Source organism: Miniopterus natalensis, chromosome 12 (assembly GCF_054644295.1).
Source record: "Miniopterus natalensis isolate mMinNat1 chromosome 12, mMinNat1.hap1, whole genome shotgun sequence".
Taxonomy (NCBI): domain Eukaryota; kingdom Metazoa; phylum Chordata; class Mammalia; order Chiroptera; family Miniopteridae; genus Miniopterus; species Miniopterus natalensis.
This window is the reverse complement of record NC_142092.1, coordinates 31532618-31552365: the sequence shown is the minus strand read 5'-3', so window position 1 is coordinate 31552365 and position 19748 is coordinate 31532618. Positions and strand designations below refer to the sequence as shown.

The window sequence follows — 19748 nt, the reverse complement described above, 5'->3', positions numbered from 1 at the left end:
CAACAGCCCTTATAATCAAGTGTCAAAATAAATTTAACACAGAACCAGACCTTTAAATGACATTATCTCTAAATACTACATATTTTAAATAACACAACTCTATAGGCTTTTGTGTGCCATTAATGAAATATATATACTTTAAAATGTTATTGATGTTCATCCCTGTCTCATCTTTTCCTCTCTTTTCAATCATTTTACTTCTGGTTCTCATATTATTGCACAAACTAAGACGACGAAACTGAACAGAAGTTTACTTTTGTTTTAAAAAGCATGTTTACTGAATGCTTGTTGAGTAATGTACATATAATGAAATATACTCATTTTAAATGTTTAATGTGTTTTAATAAATATATATACCCATATAACTACCACCACAGTCAAGATACAGAAAAATCCATTAGCCCCAAATTTCCTTCATGCCTCTTTGCAGTCAATCCTGAAGCCCCACCTACCTCCACCCAGCCTCAGACAACCATTGATCTGCTTTCTGTCACTATAGATTAGTTTTCCTGTTTTAGAATTTCACGTAAGTATATGTATATGCTCCTTTGTATCCGGCTACTTACTCAGCAAAGTGTCTTTGAGGTTTATCCACAGTTATGTGTGTAAGTAGTTTATTCACTTACATTGCTTAGTAGTATTCTAGTGTTTGGATATACAGTTGGTTTGTCCTTTCATGTGTGGATGGGCATTTGGGTTGTTCCCAGGCTTTCATGTATAAATCTTTGAGCAAACAGGCATTTTCATTTCTCTTAGGGAAATGCCAAGGACTGGGATTGAGTGGGTCAAAGGGGGAGTGCATGTCTAACATTATGAGAAACTGCTCAACTGTTTTCAAAAGTTCTTGTGTCATTTTTTTATTCCCACCAACAATGCATGAGGGTCCCACTGGCTTTCTTGTTAGCCTTTTAAGTTTTAGCTATTTGTGGGTACATAGAGGTACCTCATCATTTTCATTTTGGAGTATGTTTATAATATACCTAATGTGTGGGTACAGTAGTACATATATCATTTCCAAAATAAGTCCTTATGTGTGTGTTGATGGGATTGCTAAAAATGTTCACCAATCATGACATACAACTAGAACCTCGAAGATCCACATACGCAGTCATGATCAGGTCCCTTAAGTGCTGGCCACTCCAAAGCCTAGGAAGTTGCTTTCTTAAATACAACATTACGGAGGCTGAGGTTTAAAATGTTATGGTTTTAATTAACAAGAATTTAGAAAGGAGAGAGAGCCATTTCTTGCTTTCAGTTCTAAGTTCAGTACCTGTTGGCAGAGGCTGCCTGGCCCCTGGGGCAGTGGGGAGGCTGTGCCACGTGTTTTCGCTCCAGTACTGTATCACCCGTGGTGCCAGCTTTGGTTTCGCCCTGATTGAAGTTCATCTGCACAGAGGGTGACCCTAAAGGAAAACACATTTCCCCTTCCAGCACTGCCCCAGGAGGTGGCGGGCCCCGTAGTTTCTCAGGCACTTCACTCGCCATTCACTCTAAAGTGTGGGGATACTCATCTGTCACTTCACGGCTTGTTGGCAGGAAAGCAGCAGAGCAAATACCAAGAAACCTCAGCGGTCAGTCTGTTTCAGGCAGGTCAGATGCCCAGTAATATGCACAGTGTGACAGTTTAATCAGAGAATCGTGCGGTATTACTGCCTCTGCCTGAGACGAGCAGACTTTCTTCGCTTTCCAAGAAAGCTCTTTTCAGATAGCTATTAGGTTGTTGAATGAGGGACCGCACAAAAGAAACGCTGGCTCCTTGTGGTCTTTCTGATCATTAAAAAGTAACCCAGGTGGCAGGACCAGTTATCATTTCCTCAGCGACAGTAGATGAAAAGAGCAAGATTGGCCACCAATCTGAGGCGACATGACGGCCGCCCGGCCGCCCGGAGAGAAAGCGGACTCATCAGTTTCGTGGAACGTAAGGAGTCAAGGTGATTACCTAGCATTGTGCCGGCGAGCCAACCTGATGATTTGACTGCATTTTTTGTTTTTCAGGTGTTGGTCTGGTCTTCAAGAGTCTCACACAGCCAAGCAGTGGTCTTGTGTTTTTTCCTCTCCTGTGGGGCTTCCTACAGGGTCAAACTCTTGAGCTCCCTGGAACTGGCTGGGAAAAGTGAAGTCAGGAGTGGGGGCTGTGAATGTAAAGCGAGCTCACTGAGTCCTGAGACATCAAGACGTTGGCAATGACTAGTAATCAACCTTCGGAATGCCTTTCCCTTGCATTCCCTGGGAGGGCTCAAATAATGCCTTTCTTCTTTAGGCGAATTTAAATTAGTCTGTCCCAACTTCCCTGCTCAGCTTGCCAAGAAAATGCGTAGCCTAATCACAAGTCCTCTAAAATGTGTAGCTGCCAGGGCAGAAAATGTTTCAGGTCAATAAGCACTTTCTGCAAACATGCTGCTTTTCTAATGCCCAGAATCAAACTGGCCCTTAAATAGGGGCCTACAGTTGCCATGCCCAATGGGGCTGCTAAGGGTAGGAGAGAACCAAGGTGAGTGGTTGTTACTTCAGACTTTCACTCAAGGACAGCAGATTTTGGAAGCTGCAAAGTGAACTCAGGAGCTGCTTGAATTGTGGTTTAAATAGGGAGATGACACACACGTCAGTGTGAGAAATGGGGACAACTTCCCAAGGCAGAGGAAAGACAACTGTGGATTTGAGCAAACCCCTTAGCTTCTGCAAGCCCCCTCTGTAAACTGAGGACAGTTTACATCAGATTCAAAAGGGGTTTGCTATTTGCTTGTTTTTGGCCTTCTTTAATTAAAAGTTTATTCAGAAGCCCAATAAGTAAAACAGATAAAAAGTGTGTGTTGCTCTCCTAATCACCAGGGAAAAACAGATCAAAACCACAATGAGGCACCACCTTACACCTGCTATTTCTAAAAAATAGTAAAAAGATAACAGCTGTTGGCGAGGATTTGGAAAAATTGGAAGCCTAACACACTGTTGGTAGGAATACACTATTGTTTTCCATGGTGCCTCCACTATGGAAAACAGTGTGGAGACCCCACACAAAATTAAAAACAGAACTACCCCTATGATCCAGCAATCCCACTTCTGGGTATTTATCCAAAAGAAGTGAAATCAGGATTTCAAAGAGACACCTGCACCCCCGTGCTCACTGCAGCATTATTCACAACAGCCAAGATATGGGTAAAGGAAACATGCTGTATACATACAATGAAATATTATTCAGCCTTAGTAATATTTGTGGCACGAATGTAGAGGACATAATGCTAAATGAAATAAGCCCATCACAGAAGGGTAAGTACTGCATGATTCCACTTATATGAAGTATCTAAATAGCCCAACTCACAGAAGCAGAGAAGAGAATGTTGGTTGCCAGGGGCTAGGGGAGTGGGAAATGGAGAATTGTTTTTCAGTGGGCCTAACATTTTTGTTATGCAAGATGAATGAGTTCTAGAGATCGTCTGTACAACATAGCACCTATAGTAAACAACGCAGTATTGTGCACTTCAAAAAATATGTTAAGAGTATAGATTTCACGTTCTTATCAAAAAACAAACATATGGCCAGACTGGCATGGCTCAGCAATTGAGCAACGACCTGTGATCCAGGAGATCACGGTTTGATTCCCAGACAGGGCACATGCCCCGGTTTTTGGGCTCGATCCCCAGCAGGGGGCATGCAGGAGGCAGCTGATCAATGACTCTCTCTCATCACTGATGTTTCTCTCTCTCTCTTCCTCTCCCTTCCTCTCTCTGAAATCAATAAAAAACAAACAAAACAAAACAAAACAAAAAAACCCCAAACATACAAAAGCATAAAATCACAAAGAAAATTTTGGAGGTGATGGATATGTTTAGTACCTTGTTTGTAGTGATGGTATCGTGGGTGGATTCATATGTCCAAACTCTTTAAGATATATAAAGTAACTGTTTACAACCTTTAAATATAAATTATAATTCAATAAATCTTTAAACAGGTGGGTGTTGCTCTCACTTTAGGGGGCTTGGGGTAGGCAGGCTGCTGTTCAAACTCCTTCTCTCTCTCAGTCCCTGAATGGTTTCCTTGGAGTATCCTCCAAAAACCTTGTGGGAAATCCCTTTTAGGGGCTGTTTCATTTCTGATGTTATGTATTTTCAGTGGTTCTCAAAGTGTGGTCCCCTAATCCAAAGCATTAGGATCACCCAAACTTATTAGAAATGCAAATTCTCAGTCCATATCCCATAACTATTGAATCAGAAACTCTGTGTCACAGAAGCCCTGCAGGGGATCCAGATGCTTCTTGAGAGCCACTGTGCTATTCTCTGATGCTAAGAAGTTGTGTGGCCCCTAAACTGAGGCTATTTGAGGAGAGCTTAGTAGATTCAGGTCAGCAAGGTAAGTACCTACTGGGGAAAGGACTTAAGAACAGTTACGAATTTCTTCAGTGAATTGAATATCCGAGGCTGCTTAACACCCTGCCCTGCCCAGTGTGTAGAACCCTGGAGAGAGTTGATAACAGTGCAGGGCCTCTGCATCTTGTAATGTTTTGCTTTAAAAAAACAACAACAATTGGAACGACATGCTCTTGAAAACTGTACTGTGCCTGGCCCTGTGCTTCCATTGCTGCCTGGTGACTTCTACTTTCATGGTATCTGCTCAGTTGATTCATACACAGATAAAATGAGGCCCCAGAATTATACCGATGACAACCACAGTGACAATAATAACAACAGCTAGAGAATGTCAGGCACTATGCCAATTTTTTATGGACTTTCTTATTTAATCCTCATAACATCTTCACAAGGACCTATTATTATCTACACTTTTGTAGTTGAGGAAAATGATTGTTCAAGATTAAAAAATTAGAAGTCCCTTTCTAAAAGCTGGACTTCAAAGCATTTGTGCAGAGATTAGCAACACACTTAAGTTGAGGAACTCCATGGGAACCTACGGGTTTCAAACCCTCACTGTTGGCAGTAAAAGATGAAAAGTGAAGAGAGGAGCATTTCACTTCTTCTCAGCCTTCAGGCTCAATTCAAATCGCACCTCTTCCCTTCCCAAACCAGCCCAGCTGATGGCAGCTGTTCCTTGTGGTAGCACCTCTCATCTCCGCCTTTTGTACGCACTTGGCATTCTCTGTGTTAGAATTTCACTTGTTTGAAACCCAACTGGGCTGGAAACAACTTGAGGGAAGAGATCATGTCTTATATGTGCTCTGTGTCCTCTCAGGGCTTAGAACTGTACAGAGCAGCACATCAGTGATATGCTCAGTTTCTAGGAAGTTTTTGCTCACACCTAAAGCACACATAGCAAATATCCCTGTGGACTTGCCTAAGCTTTTAGTATCTTCCCACATGTTCCATCACTTCAACTCTCCTCGATTTCGTATGACTATCTTCACCTGTATTCTCCATCCAGCTTCCTGTCTATAGCCCAAAGTTAGAGTCCTAAATCTTGAACTTTATCGATCCTTCCTTCACGACCAAGGTACTCATTCTCGCAGCTGCTGGGAATGTTGGCAGACGGTGGCTCTCAGTGGAGGCTTGTTCTAGAAACTTCCCTGAGGCCAAAAGAACCACCTTACCAAAGTCACATCCCCTCCTGAGGGAGCATACTTTAAGAATGTGGAATATAAAGACCCTTGCCTTAAGGTGGTTCAACTCAGAAGGGTTCCCCAGCTCAAGGACTCCGTGTGGGCTTGGCCGAGCCCTTTATTACAGCTATATTATAGCTTAACTCTTTCCTCCACCCAGTCCTAACTTGCTTCCTTCACTTCCCCACAGGTCAGGCTCCTTAGAGCCCTCTGCCTAAAAACTTCTTGCTCGCGAATATCTGCGTTAGCATCTGTTTCCTAGGGAACCTGCTCTATGACGGATCTTACACATCAATAAGGAAATGATGAGAGGGACTGGAAGTGTTGCCTCACCTAATGTTAAGCTAATACCTGGCAGTGAACACAGCCTGGGCATCCCATGCCAGAAAAGTGAAGTTTGGCCATCTGTGTTCTCTCCACTAGAACTTTCTGCAGTAATGGACATATTCTCTACCTGCACTGTCCAGTACAATAGCCACCAGCCATTTGTGGATACTGATAATTTGACATGTGGTTAGTGTGACTAAGGAACTGACTGCATTTAAACATTAATTTATACATATTATAGCCACATGTGTCTAGTGGCTGTCATATCGGACAGGCAGCTCTAGATTATGAACCCAGCAGGTCTAGAAAGGCAGGGTCACAACAGATCCAGTTCCACTTGCCTTTACTTCTACCGTGACCTGGAAGTACTTGGGCTGACTCCTTAAAAATCATCCTAATAAGGCATATATATAAGGAACTGTGTATGAGTACAGTCTAATTAGCACCAAAATGATTATGAATATTGTTAAATCTAAGTGCCAGAGAGCTTTGCTGTCAGTTCAAATTGATTATAACACATAAATCTATTCATGGTTGCTCACCCTCCTAGTCTTTCATTCCCCTGGCCCTCCAAGGAGTTTATCACCTAGACAGAGAGACAGAGTGTGTACTTGTGTACAATTTTAAATTAAGAAATACCCCTCCATGACTGTATATGTATATAAATTTGATTAATGCCTTTTTCCCCCCATTTGAGCAGTACGATCTGAAGACTTTAGCTTTACATTTCACATACAGGACAAAGGAAAAAGAGTGAGAGATAGCTGCCTTGTTGACACTGGCAGGCTCACAGCTTGGGAACCCAGGGAAGACCTTTAGTTCTGCCCTGTTCCTCAGACAAGGATGATCTCTTATTGCTCACTCAGAAATGTCATACGGAGCCGAGGGTGGGAGCACATGGCTGCACAGGACAGGTTCACGACCATCCTGCAAAAACTGACTGAACGTGGGTGCCCTCTGGACAAGGAGTCATTCGCATCACCTTGCCATCGGAGGGCTGGCCCTTAGTCAGGCCGAGCGCTGAATGCAACTGAAATTGAATCCAATGCAATTTGAAACTATTCTGTTTACTTAAAGCCCAGAAGCCTGGTGTGATAAGAAGAATCCAGGGACAGGCGAACATAGTTAAATTTGTACATTTTTCTTTCTTGTTGCAATTTTATCTTTTCAGAGCAATTTAATGAAGACTCCAGAGGAAAGAATTAAATGTCTGCTGCTTCAATTACCACATAATGAAAAGGTCAGAAGGAGCACCATGCACTGTATGCCGAACTGCTATCAAAGCCTATTCTTAGAGTGAGTATCTTTTGGGGGCTGTTCACATTCGCATGTTGCCACCCACCAATTGTACGGGCGAGTGTCAGTGTAGGAAGCAGAACAAGAGCTGGTGCAGATGGTCCCGCACAAGAGTGAGAGGGCCGTGGCCCACGGGGAGCACTGCGTGGCACCTGCAGCAGCAGCAGCTAGGGGCGGGTGCAGGCCACAGTCTGCATCCAGAGGGACCAGGCTGTCAATGAATTCACACTTTGAGGAGACTGCAATCATCTTGGTCCTGAATGCATTTTTAACTAGCCTGCCCTTAGGGCTACATCCACAGAAGGCCTCCGGAGCAAAAGAGACTTGCCAGCAAGAATTTCAAGGACTCCTTGCAGTCCCCACAGCATTTGGAAAGCTGCCCCTGCCCCCAGCCTGCCCCATCGGTACACAGAAAAGAAAGATTACAGCAACCCAAACATCCTCTACACAGAAGCTAAAACCAAAGATAAAATAACACTATGGTACTTTGGAATTCATCAGGATGTTGATTTTTAAAGCTTTGAAAATCAAGTCTTTCTGGAAATACTACACAAGAAAAGAGGCAGTTAAGTACAGGGTCTTCTCGCCTCAGCACTAGTGGTGACAGTCACTCTGCTCATGCTGGGGCCTCCCCAACACCTTTTGATTGGTAACATCGAAAGACTCAACAGACAAGCCATTGTACAGCTTCTTTTTCACCTTAAAATAGGCTCTTTTTGGTTACATAGAGGATATCCTAATTCTTAGGAAATACACACAGGAATGCTTAAGAATAAAGAGGTACATTGTATATAACTGACTCACAGAAAAAAAATGTGTATCTCTATTGCTACCTACAAATATGGAAATATATTTATATACACATGTGTGTATAAATGTTTGTGTGTATATGTGTGTGTGTGTGTGGTGACAGAGGAGCAAGAATAAATGATATAGCAAATGGGGTAAAATGTGAGCAGCAGGTGAATTTAGGTAAAGAGAATCTGGGTAGCCTTTGGAATATTTTTATCTTTACAACTTATCTCTAAGTTTGAAACTATTTCCAAGTTTTAAAGAGTTTAACAGTTTAAGAAGTTTTAAATACATTTAAAAGTTTTAAATGTTAAGTTAGTTCCCTTTTCTTCTTCTCTGTATTGACTGGCTTCTTGCTAGAGGCCGTTATAATTATACAACAGCCACACTCTGGGTGAAAGTGTCCGTGAGGGTGGCCCCACTCTGCGAGAAGACAACAATCCTGCCGATGTGTTTAATCAGAATGAGAACTGTCTTGGAGAAACCAATCACACAGACAGGTCTAGCACGGCTCCTCCCATGGTGTGCTGGTGATTACTGAGAGTTTTTGCTGGGGATGGAGACAGGATTATGGCTAGGGGGTGCAAGAACATTTCTTGTTAATTTCTTCCTCTCCTCTCTTAAAATACTACAATCAAGGATATTCGAATTTTAAAGTTTAAAAAAGAAATATCCAATGTATGAGAAATGTATGAGAAAACAAACTACATGAGAGAAAGAAAATCCCTAAATTATTTATGCCACTCTTTTTTTGTGGGGGAGGGGGGAGGATGTCTGATACAAGAGACAAGATCAGTTTCTTACTAGAACAAAAGCTCCTTGAATATAGAATAGACCTCAATCATTACTGTTTCTTTTATATTCCTCAACACAGAATCGTGCATGCAACTGAATGTAGATATTAAATGAATGAGCATTACCCAAGACAAAGTTCTGCACTAAACTCCTCAACCTTAACAATGCATTTTAAGATCGATTAAAATCTAAGCAGAGACATTTTTATCTATGGGGTTCTCTTTACGTAAGTTTATATTCTCCTCTTTTCTTATTTAGAATTCCATATTTAAGTTTACTAGGACCATAAAGAAAAGGTGAGGTACAAACTGGGAGAGGATATTTTCCACACATATAACTACATAGGATTAACATCCAAATACAGAAATCACTCTTACAAATGAATTCAAATTAGAAGAAACAATTCAAAAAAATTGTGAAAAACTTGAACAGGTATTTCCAGAAGAGAAAGGACAAGCAGCTAAAACACTCTGCAAAGATGTTCAAAGTCATTAGTGAGTGAAATTACAAATTAAAACCACAAACATCGTGTCATACACACAGACCGGCAAAATCCAAAACCTGACAATATCAAGAGCTGACAAAGTTGCAGAACGATGGCATTCTCATTTACTTCTGGAGGAAGTGAAAATTGGTACAACCACTTTGGAAACAATTTGACATCATACAGCAGAACTGAAGGCATGCATGCCCTGTGACCCAACAATTGTACTGTTGTGTATATGCTGAGAAACTCTAGCAAAGAGGTGGTGGGGAGTACGTGCAGGCATATTTATAACAACATTTTTATAATGGAAGCCATCAAAAGTCTGCCAACAGCAGGGTAGACTGACAGCTCGAGGCATTTCCTACAACATAACACTATCCCACACTGAAGATGAATAAAGAATGCTGTATACATCGACAAAATGACCTTCAGGAACATAATGTTGGATTTAAAAAAGCCGACTGCAGAAGAACACTTCTATTATGATTCCATTTTTGGGAAGTTTATAAGGGTTCATTTTTACATACAGAAACACATGTGGTAAAACTATAAAGAACAACAAAAGAATGATAAACAAAAATTCAAAACAGTGGTTACCTCTCTTTAGGGCAGAAAGAAGGAAATGATCAGGAAAAGACACAGGGACCTTTAATGGGAAAGCCAATAGCCTGTTTCTTAGAAGAGGTGTGGGCACACATTCACTATGTTGTTCTTTACACTGTACACAGATAACGAATATTCTTTTGTATGCACCCAATATTTAATAAAAATGACTTTTAAGTATTGTTGAAGAAGCAAGTGACCAAAAATTTTTATCCAAGACTTGCTGGAAGAAGAAAAAAGAAATGCAATGCCACGCCAGCCATGAGGCCCTGGCAGTCTTTCCTTCCAAGCATGCCTCCTGGGCTACTTGTCTCGGCCCTTCTTTGCTTCCTCAACCCCAAACCAAACATCATTCAGAGCTACGAGCGGGCCAGGGTTGGAGGAAAGGCTCATGATGCAGCAGCCAAGCTTTCTCCTCTCTGTCATGCTATCCATCATTAAAATGCAGGCCTCCTTCCCGTGTGAACGTCAAGCCCATTACCCTGTTCAGGGGAGTATGCGCACACATGCAAACTCTGCAGCTTGTCTGGGTTATTATTATGTCCAGATATTACCAAAAGCTGTTATTACCCAACTCTTGACTTTGACTTACTTCCTATTTGTACGCAATTCGTAATGACAATAGAGCACTATATTTAAAACTAAGCATCTCCCTGTCTTCCAATTAGCACCTAAAATCTGAAAAAGCTCCTTGAAACGCAGACACCTGTTTGAGCTCAATCATGTAGCAACAGCCCCTTAAACCAAAATTAGAGTTTAAAGTGCGTGGGGCAGCTACTGTCAGTATAGCACCTCAGGATAAAATAAACCTAGCTCCACAGAGGTCTGGCTCCTCACCTTGTAGGTCATTAAAGAAAAAGAAAACATTCACCTCCCTTGGGCCCACCTGCAATCTAGTGTATGGGGAGAAAGAAAGCTGTATTATATTTTCAATATTGTGACATTTTAAAAATAATTGTTTTCCTATCAGTTACTACAGTGAAGTTGGGCTCTTTCATCAGTAACATCTCAATAGGAAAAAAAATCAAACTGGTATAAAAAAAAATTCTTCTAAATTACCTGCCTGGAAGAGTCCAACACAAAGTCCCCTGAAGCTTACTGAAGACTTCAGTGAGTAGCTGCTGTAAAAATACCACTTACCTCAGCATACTGTGCTACGGAGCTGGCTTCAACTGCATAGACTCTCCTAGCTCCAGCTTGCACAGCAAAAAATGACAGGATTCCTGATCCGCAACCAACATCTAGGACGACCTGGAAGGAAAGGAGACACCAACAGCGTGAAAACACAAGCAGGTGCTCGGCTGGTGGCGCCACGCCAACCTTGAGCACTGGGATCAGACTTAAGAAAAGTGCTGGCTTTGATATTTACAAGTGGTCTTGCCTGGGCCAAGTTATGAATCTCTATGAGATTCCTCCTCTTACATTAAACAGGGTCATTAATATCCACTTCTTAAGGTTTGCTATCAGGATTAAGTAATATGAAGTGGGTATGAAGCACTTGGCACATACCTGGTGTTTTTCAAATCACTGCTGTTATTATTATTATAGTTTTTTTGTAACATGGATTGCTTTGAGGATGTTTAGGGCCAAGAAAAGTAGAGTGTCATGAATAAGCTTGCTAACCAAATCGGTCAGCATGAACAAAGTGAACACTGTCTCAAATACTGATTAGAATCAGATGTATCACTATATATTAAATTTTATACATATCTAATATATAAAACTTTCAGAAATAAATGAGCACATCTTTAAAAATCTGAGGGTGAGACATTTGTTTGTAGCAGGCCCCCTCCACAAGGTTGGGAAGTATATGGAGGCGTATTAAGGCATCGGACAGATGGAATCTACAGAAACGTTTCTTCTTTTCTCTGAGTTCAGACCTAGGAATAAAGTGAAGGAAACCACCATTCACAGGCACACAAGGTCCCATACTTGGACATACCTGCTGACAGGCAAGAGGTGAATGGTACACACTGGGCCCCTCTATCCAGACACTGCTAAAGCCAGGCCTTGTCTGGTCATTGAAATTTCAGGTGATTGCATTTCTGTCTCATCAGTGACTTTTATTCTTAGCATCTTTTAGAACTAGCTTTGAGCAAGCCATTTAGTTTGACTAAATCCTTACAGTAAACACATGAGTAGACAGCATTGTTATGCCCCTTTATAGACAACAATACTGAAAGTCAGAGACACTGGACAACCAGCCAGGTTCACCCAGCAGCAAGCACAGAAGCTAAGAGTTTTAGGTGGGCACTTCTGCCTTCCAAGCTCATGTTCCATAAAGTCACACATTACTTACTTAAATTCATCTTTATCAATATGACATTTTAACATAGCAATACTAATAAACAATGTTTGACAAGGAGACAAAATACTACTTTTTGTAGGAAAAGTTAGCTAAGTTTTTTTTCTTGTTTTTTTTACTTTGATAAGAAAATTTTTCCAAAAACTAGGAAATATAAAGAGGTTGTACGTGTATTAACTGCAGCCTCACACTGGGCTGACACGGATCCTGTGCCACTATTCTAAGAGAACATGCTGTTAGCAATGGGCTCGCAGTGCTCGCTTATATTAATTCTGGATCTGTGGCTGGATTCCATATGGTTTCCTAGGGCTTGGGTAATTAGGAGCATTACCAATTTAAAATGTCACCCAGTCTCTGGAATTTGCTGTCAGGCTGTCTATACTTTTAGAAATAGTAATATTCGCTTCTTTCATCCTCCCTAGGAAATACATCATCTTCGCATGACCCCTGGTCCATGACAGCTATTTAGGGAGTGGAGGCTGTGAAGTTGGAGAGTACAAACCATGACGACCAAAACAGATGCACCGAATCCAGAAAAACCTTCCTGGAGCCTTCTTTAATGAAAAATATAACATCCTAGATTCCATGTTCAATACAAAACATGGATATAAAATGAAGAGACAATAGAAATGGCACCTGCTTGCTCTGGTGATGGGTGCCCTAGAAATAGGTGATTGGAGCTCTTTGTCTCTTTCATTTGGGTGTCAGAAAGCACATCTTAGAGCAGCACTTTTTGTTTCTCTTGATCCTACAGACTAAAGACCAAAGAACTGCTTGACTACCAGGAAAGGGGCATAGGAGAAAAGGGGATGGGAGAAAGAGAAACGGGAGGGAGCCAGATACGGTTCCACTTTTGGCAAATCAGTCCATTTGGTAGGAAGATGCTTTGATAGACCCAGGCCTCATGGAGAGATGAAATATTACAAACTGGGGTTACTTCCAAATACCTATGTCAGTACCTAATTTCAAGCCCAAAATAACCTTATTTGTTTGCCTATTTCAGAACAGAGCATAAACTTTGATAAAGAATCTGACCTTTGGCTGGTATCATCCAGATAAGGCCAGCTACTTCCAACTTGTGTGTATATTTAAAAAGTTAGTAAGTGAATTTTCAGCCTGGGGCTGGAAGGAGAGGGTGAGGAGAGAGAGGGGCATGTTCCCTTTTCCACGTAAGCCATACAACAGTGGAAACAAAGCTGTGGAAGGCTGAAAATAAGCTCTGGCAAAAACCAATGGCCAAAGCAAACATTTAGGCTTTAATGGAAATATACTCCCTCTGCCCTTTCCAGCCATGGTTTCCAAGGCTGGGAGATAAGGGGACATTAGCACAGAAAATTGTTACACTTCCTTGCAGGACACCTCAGGAAGCCTTGGAGCTACCTCTGATCCTATTTTCTTGTCCTCACAGAAGATGAGCCCATTTTTTATTGTACCATTGGCAGACCCTCACGGAACTCAGTGTCTGAGGGTCCTGGCAGACACAATGTCATTCTCTCTTTCCCTGGGGGAAAAATATCTCCCCTCGGGAAGAGGCACAAGAAAGCAAGAAAATCCCCTTGAATCAGTAAAGCAGTTTCGAGTTTCCAAAGGACGTTCCCCTGACACTATCTATTTGATCCTCATGTCTGCCTGGGACAGAGAGTACATAGCTTTGTCCCCATTTTATTGATAAGGATCATGCCCTGAGTAAGCACCTCCGATGGTTCAGGCAGCTAAAGAAGGAGGTTTGGTTTCTTTAGTGATCTTAAGCATCCTTCAAAGGATAATTTACTTTTGACACTGCCATTACAATCCAGCTAGTTCTTGTGCACAATGTTCCTCTAGAGAGAGGATTCATCCTCTGCTGCCCTGGATACACAGGTAATAACTGTAGACATGATTAATTTGGGGCTTACATGGAGGACACCAGAAAATGGTGTGAAATCCCTGCCAGGGCGAATCGGGAAAAGTCAACAACCGGTCCATGTAACAGGGGCCAAAAGTTCTATGAATTTATTTGTGAGCAAAGTAAGTTAAAAAAATATTTGAACATTAGGATCACCGTTTTGCTTGTATAGATGATTTTAATTACATGTTCTTACGGTTTCCTGGGCAAAGAAATCCTGTAGGATGTTTGGACAGGGCTGAAAAAGCTCCAAGTGGATTCAAAGCTATTTAATTGGATTTACTAGCTTAAAATGAGCAAGGACTATCTAGGTCCTTATGAAAGTGTGAAACAAAACTACCCTGGAATAACAGAGTAAAAATAAGTAAATATGTATTGCTCGTTCATACTTAAGATGTGCTATGCCTGTTTAGTACTTTGTAGGCACTGACTTATTTACCTGTGATGACACCTCTACAAGGTGGATACAATCATTTCCTCCATGTTGTAGATAAAGAGGAATAAGATGGAGTTAAAGTCATGTACTTAATACACTGCTGAGATGAGATAAAAAACCAAATGTATCTAATGTAAACCTTATGCTCTAGCCACTCCCCTCATCTTCAGTTCTATGCTATTCTTTGCACTGTTGAGGTGAAAGTAATACTGGTCACATTAGCCTTCCTTTTCAACCCAGCATTTTTACAATTGTCTCCCAATATTGAGGTCCTGATGATCCCACAATCAGTTCCTCAAGTTATGCCAGTTATTATTTATTCATTTTTTTCTTTATTTTCTTGAGCATATCAACGGCTGCTCTGAATTCCAATAGCCCAGCTGCCATTTTTGTGTGCCTTAGACTCCTAAATTGTGTCCTACCCACCTGGGCACTTCCACCGCCATCGCTGCTCCTGCCAGCCATTATTTTTATTACACCGTAGACACCTCCACTGAACCACACGAAGTTACATGTGCCCATGCTCTTGTACAATCCCATGTACTTTTATCATCATTGCTACCTTCCAGGGGCTGCCTATCTCCATAGACTGCTCCCAACTCCTCCAATATCTAAACTAATGACTAAACAACTTCCAGGCAGCATCAGAATGAGCAGAGTTCACAGCCTTTTGCTGTCCATCTCGTCTCTTTCTTCCTCTGGATTTTGTCAGAGAAGAAAAATTCCGCATCATCTCCAGGGCTGCAGAAGAGATCCCTTTATGGTTTTTGTAGCTTAGATTTGAGTCCTGTTCAGATAATTAGCACTCTAATTAGGGCTGAAAAATTCTGCAGTGACAGCTCCACATAAGACAGAACTCTACATCTGCTGTGCAGAGAAACCTGCTTTCAGCCATTGGGCTGCACCCCCATTTCCCTCTGCCTGGTCTTCTGGCAGAGGACAGTAGACCCATCGCCAATCTTTGAACCATCCTTTCTACCAGTTCTCCAACTATTTTCCTCTAGTATTATGGTAAATACAAAGTATGTTGATCACTCTTAGCTTATTTCACCTCGATGAACCCCGTTCGGATGCTGCCAATAGACTCAGACTAGACCACTCAGCTCTAAACCCTTAGGCTCTCTATCATTCATCAGACACCTCCTAAGTATCTCCTGTTATCCACTGAGCCAAGCAAGCCCTGCTAGGTGCTGGGAATGCAAAGATGAGTCCTGCATGACTGTCTGGTAAGGAGAAAGGCATGTATAAGAAAGCAGTACAACCATGTGTGGCAGCGGCAATGTCGGAATTAGATAAAGGGCACAGAGTAGGGAGGAGGAACACAGTCGACTCTACCAAGGGGTCTGGAAAGATCGGAGGTGGTAGCCTGGGCAGTGAACATTGAAAGGCGAGTGAATGTGGTGCCGTTTGGATGATGGGAGGGGCAGGGGCTCCAGGAAGAAGGGCCCATGTGAAAAAAGGCACCTAAGAAGGACAGAGCCAGTCACAGTGGGAAGACAGCGCCTTTCCTCCCGAGCATGATGTGTGTGTGCCTTAGAGTTGGAAGGAGGAGTATGGTTGAGACAGGAACATGGTGGAAGTGGCAGACGTTTGGTCATAGAAGTCTTGTATACAAGACCAAGAACCTGACCCTTAGGCAAAGAGGGATCATGAAGAATTTTTCAACAGTAGAATTATTGCACAGTCTCATTCAGCAGCAGCATTCTGGTGACCCGGGTCAGAGGGCATGAGATCAGAGCAGTCATGGGTGGCTCCTCACCAACACCAGCCCCTTCCTCCTTCCTGTTCAGAACCTCAGTTTTATTGAGTATTTACCCTTGTCCACGTGGCTACCCGTCCCCAGGCCCGGGAGGGGATTGGATTGGTTTAGGCTATTCTAGATGGTTCCGCTCTGGCGAGTGATGGCTTCAGGCTCCGGTGTGAGATACAGTGTTGTTAATGAGACCCAAGGGGAAGTCTGCTGGTGGCTACTGGCAGAGATGTCCTCCTTTCTGATACAGACACACAGAGAAGATGCCTCTGCTTTCCCGAGCAAGGTTAAATTTGGATGAGGCGCTCAGAGTAATTGGATTAAAGACCTCCTTGTCAAACTACCTCCAACTGTGCTAGCCAATTTGAGTGGGAATTTTCTCCTACTAGAGCCAAAGATATTTTAACTGGTATAAGTAGAGAAGCTAATTGGAAAACTTTTGCAATACTCCAGGAAAGAAACAATAAGAATGGGAACTAAGAATGAGCATGGAACAGAGGGGAATAGAGGAGTTGCAAAAATGCTGAGTTAGTAGATGCTAAAGAATTTAGAGACTGGAAAGGAAAAAATAAGTCTGGATTGACCTCCTCCAGGTTCCTGGCTTGAGTGACGTTTATAATACAGAAGTTCCCCCTTAACTGCAAGGCATACATTCTAAGACACCCAGTGGATACCTCGAATAATACTGAAATATATGTATGGTTTTTCCTATAATAAAACTAAATTTATATACTAGGCAAAGTAACAGATTAACAATAATAACTAATAGAACAATTATAACAATATACTGTAATAAAATATATGAATGAATTTGGGGCCATTATTAAGTAACATAAGGGTTATTTGAACACAAGCACTGTGGTACTGTGACAGTCAATCTGATAACCAATATGCTACTAAGTGACTAACAGGTGGGGAGCACACACAACCCGGATATGCTGGACAAAGGGGTGACTCCAATCCCTCTGACACAAGGACAGAGGAGGATGGTGCGAGATTTTATCACGCTATTCAGAACAGCCTTATTTATTTTTATTATTATTATTTTTTAAAATATATCTTTATTGATTTCAGAGAGAGGAAAGGAGAGGGAGAGAGAAAGATAGAAACATCAATGATGAGAGAGTCATTGACCGAGCCCGCAACCCGGGCATGTGCCCTGACCAGGAATCGAACCCCAATCGCCTGGATCCTAGGTCAACGCTCAACTGCTGAGCCACGCCCGGCCGGGCAACAGCCTGATTTAAAATGTATGAACTGTTTATTTCTGGAATTTTCCAATGAACGTTTTCGAACCATGGCTGATTGTGGGTAACTGTTCCCAGGATAAGGGGAACCTACTGTCTGTACATTCAGGTTTTTATCAGGCCAGAATGGAGCACCTGCCTTGCTCTCTGGCCAGAGTTGCTCTAGAAATCTTTAAAACGGGAGCTGGCGTTTACTGCTGCGACTGCTCCTGCTACAGCCACCCCTGCCCCAGGAGCCTGCTGCAGGGGCTTCCAGGTCCTCCTGGCACAGCAGAACAGCACTCAGCTCACTCACCCGGGCCACACGCCTTTCACCCCTTGCCTCCTACCAGAGATCTCTGTGATGTGAGGCACGAGGCAAGCACCACAGCACCCACTTGGCACTCACGCATGGGCACCTTTGTGGGGCAAGGGAGTACCCTGTGGGGGCATTAACTTTGACCAATGGGAGATGGTGGCCAATGGATAAATCATGCTCCTCTTCCCCTGGACGAACTATTGGGAGATCGCGTGGCTTCCTATGGCCTCTTTGTAGATGTCCTGGACATGGGAGGCCGTGTTCGCTCTTCCTAAGTGTGGCCAGCTCGGTGGTAGACTTGCCTTCCCTTACCCTCCCTCCTTCCCTCGCCCCCTCCCTAGCAGCTGCTTCCCCGAGATTCCCTCCCTCATGGAGCACTAGCACATACACCTTGGCCTCATGAGCGGCGGTTTAGGGAATCTAGAAATGGTGGTAGTTACGCAAAATCTACCATGTTTATTGACAGTTTTCTGCGATTCTGTCTTTTCTGGATTTCTGGAACTTCTAAATTCTAAACCTAAGCCACCCCTCTGAAGCTGAGTGACGGTGTCAACAGCACAGACTCAGGAAAGTAAATGGGATTTAGGGACAAGCTCTGGGGTCACTGGAGCCCAGCTCCTGGTTTGTTGCCAGAAAACACCAGGTTCTAGCACAGTACTTTGAACCGCTTATTCTTTTGATTGTTCTGTCCAATTTAACTGTTCTTACTGATTTTATCCTTTTGATCTACTGACAACCTTATTCTGGAGAGCAGGTATCAAAGCAAAGCCATCTAAAAGTTGCCGCTGCGTAGAGTCTTCTCTAGAAGCCTCTGCAGAGTCAGTAGTTGCTCCCAATCGGCCCTTCACAGTGCTGCCTCAGAGGCAATGTGAAAGGTTTAGAAATTCAACCCTAGGAACTTTCTAAAAGGCCTTGCATTCGGCGGGCAGGCAGTCCACCGGGCAGAAAGTTACTGGTAAGTTAACCAATAGCCGGATCAGTGAAATATTAATTCTTCAAACCCGTTTCCCTACTTTCCTCCCAGGCACAGATGATGTGCTGAGAATATCACCTTAGCAATCTGTCCCTTCTTTAATGATTTTGCAGAAGTGCCATCTGTTATGATAGTTATTAGTGCCATTTACCAAATACTTCTGGTTCTCCATATGGGCGCAGAGTAGAACTGCACTCCCTTGCCCTTTTGAAATTAGCAGTGGCCACACGTCTCGCTTTGGCCCGTGTAATGTGGTCATCAGTGACATGAGTCATTTTCAGAAGGAAGATTTGAGAACTAGGGGTATGGTTTGCTCCTCTCCCCTTCTCTCTGCGACAGGAACTAGTATGTGTCCCAAGAAGGCTGTTCCTTCAGCTTGGGTCCTGGAGGGAGAATGAGGGAGCATAGCCCTTTGCTAACCCATAATGGACATGGACCATGAGCAAGAAATAAAGACCTATTGGATTAAATCACTGAGGCCTGAGGGTTGATTGTTACAGCAGCACAACCTAGTTGATCCTAACAAGCCACATCCTTGCAGTGCCAATGATTTCTGATTCAGATTCCTCATTATGCCCAGAGCATTCTGATGCTGTGCTGAGACTCTGCGTATGGTAGCTCACCGAGTTGCTCCAGCCACCCTGTGTTAAGTGTTCTTATCTCAATCTAAAAATAACCTCAAAAAGACTAAGGTCACATGCCATCATCTACTGCATTAAAGCCCCAGCTCCCTCTTTCCCAAGTACCCTAAAAGCAGTCTGTGGCCATTGTTTAGTCTTCTGGGCTCTTTGTGAAAGCTGTACTTTGCTTTCATACCAGATGAAAATAGTTTTCTCTGCTGACTCTGGCATCTTTCTTCAGTGCCCTTTCAGGAGCATATTCTATTCAAGTTCAGGAGAACCCCCGCGCAGACGTGCCATCTGCTTCCCCTTCACAATTGGGAAATCCATGCAGAGGCCCCCTCCTAGGGCTAAGATGCCAAAGAGATCAGTTAAAACTGAAGTCCATTTTC

The 19748-nt window shown here is 42.7% G+C and overlaps 1 protein-coding gene across 2 annotated transcripts in view; it reads right to left on the bottom strand.

Annotated features, from left to right (window-relative positions):
• Positions 1-19748, bottom strand: part of LOC107538094 (histone-arginine methyltransferase CARM1-like) — a 180638-nt gene that overhangs the window by 60801 nt on the left and 100089 nt on the right. For both annotated transcript variants that reach the window (XM_087823164.1, XM_087823165.1), the window contains exon 5: positions 10983-11093. In XM_087823164.1, coding sequence (XP_087679290.1) covers positions 10983-11093 — 111 coding nt within the window. The remainder of the gene's footprint in view (positions 1-10982; positions 11094-19748) is intronic.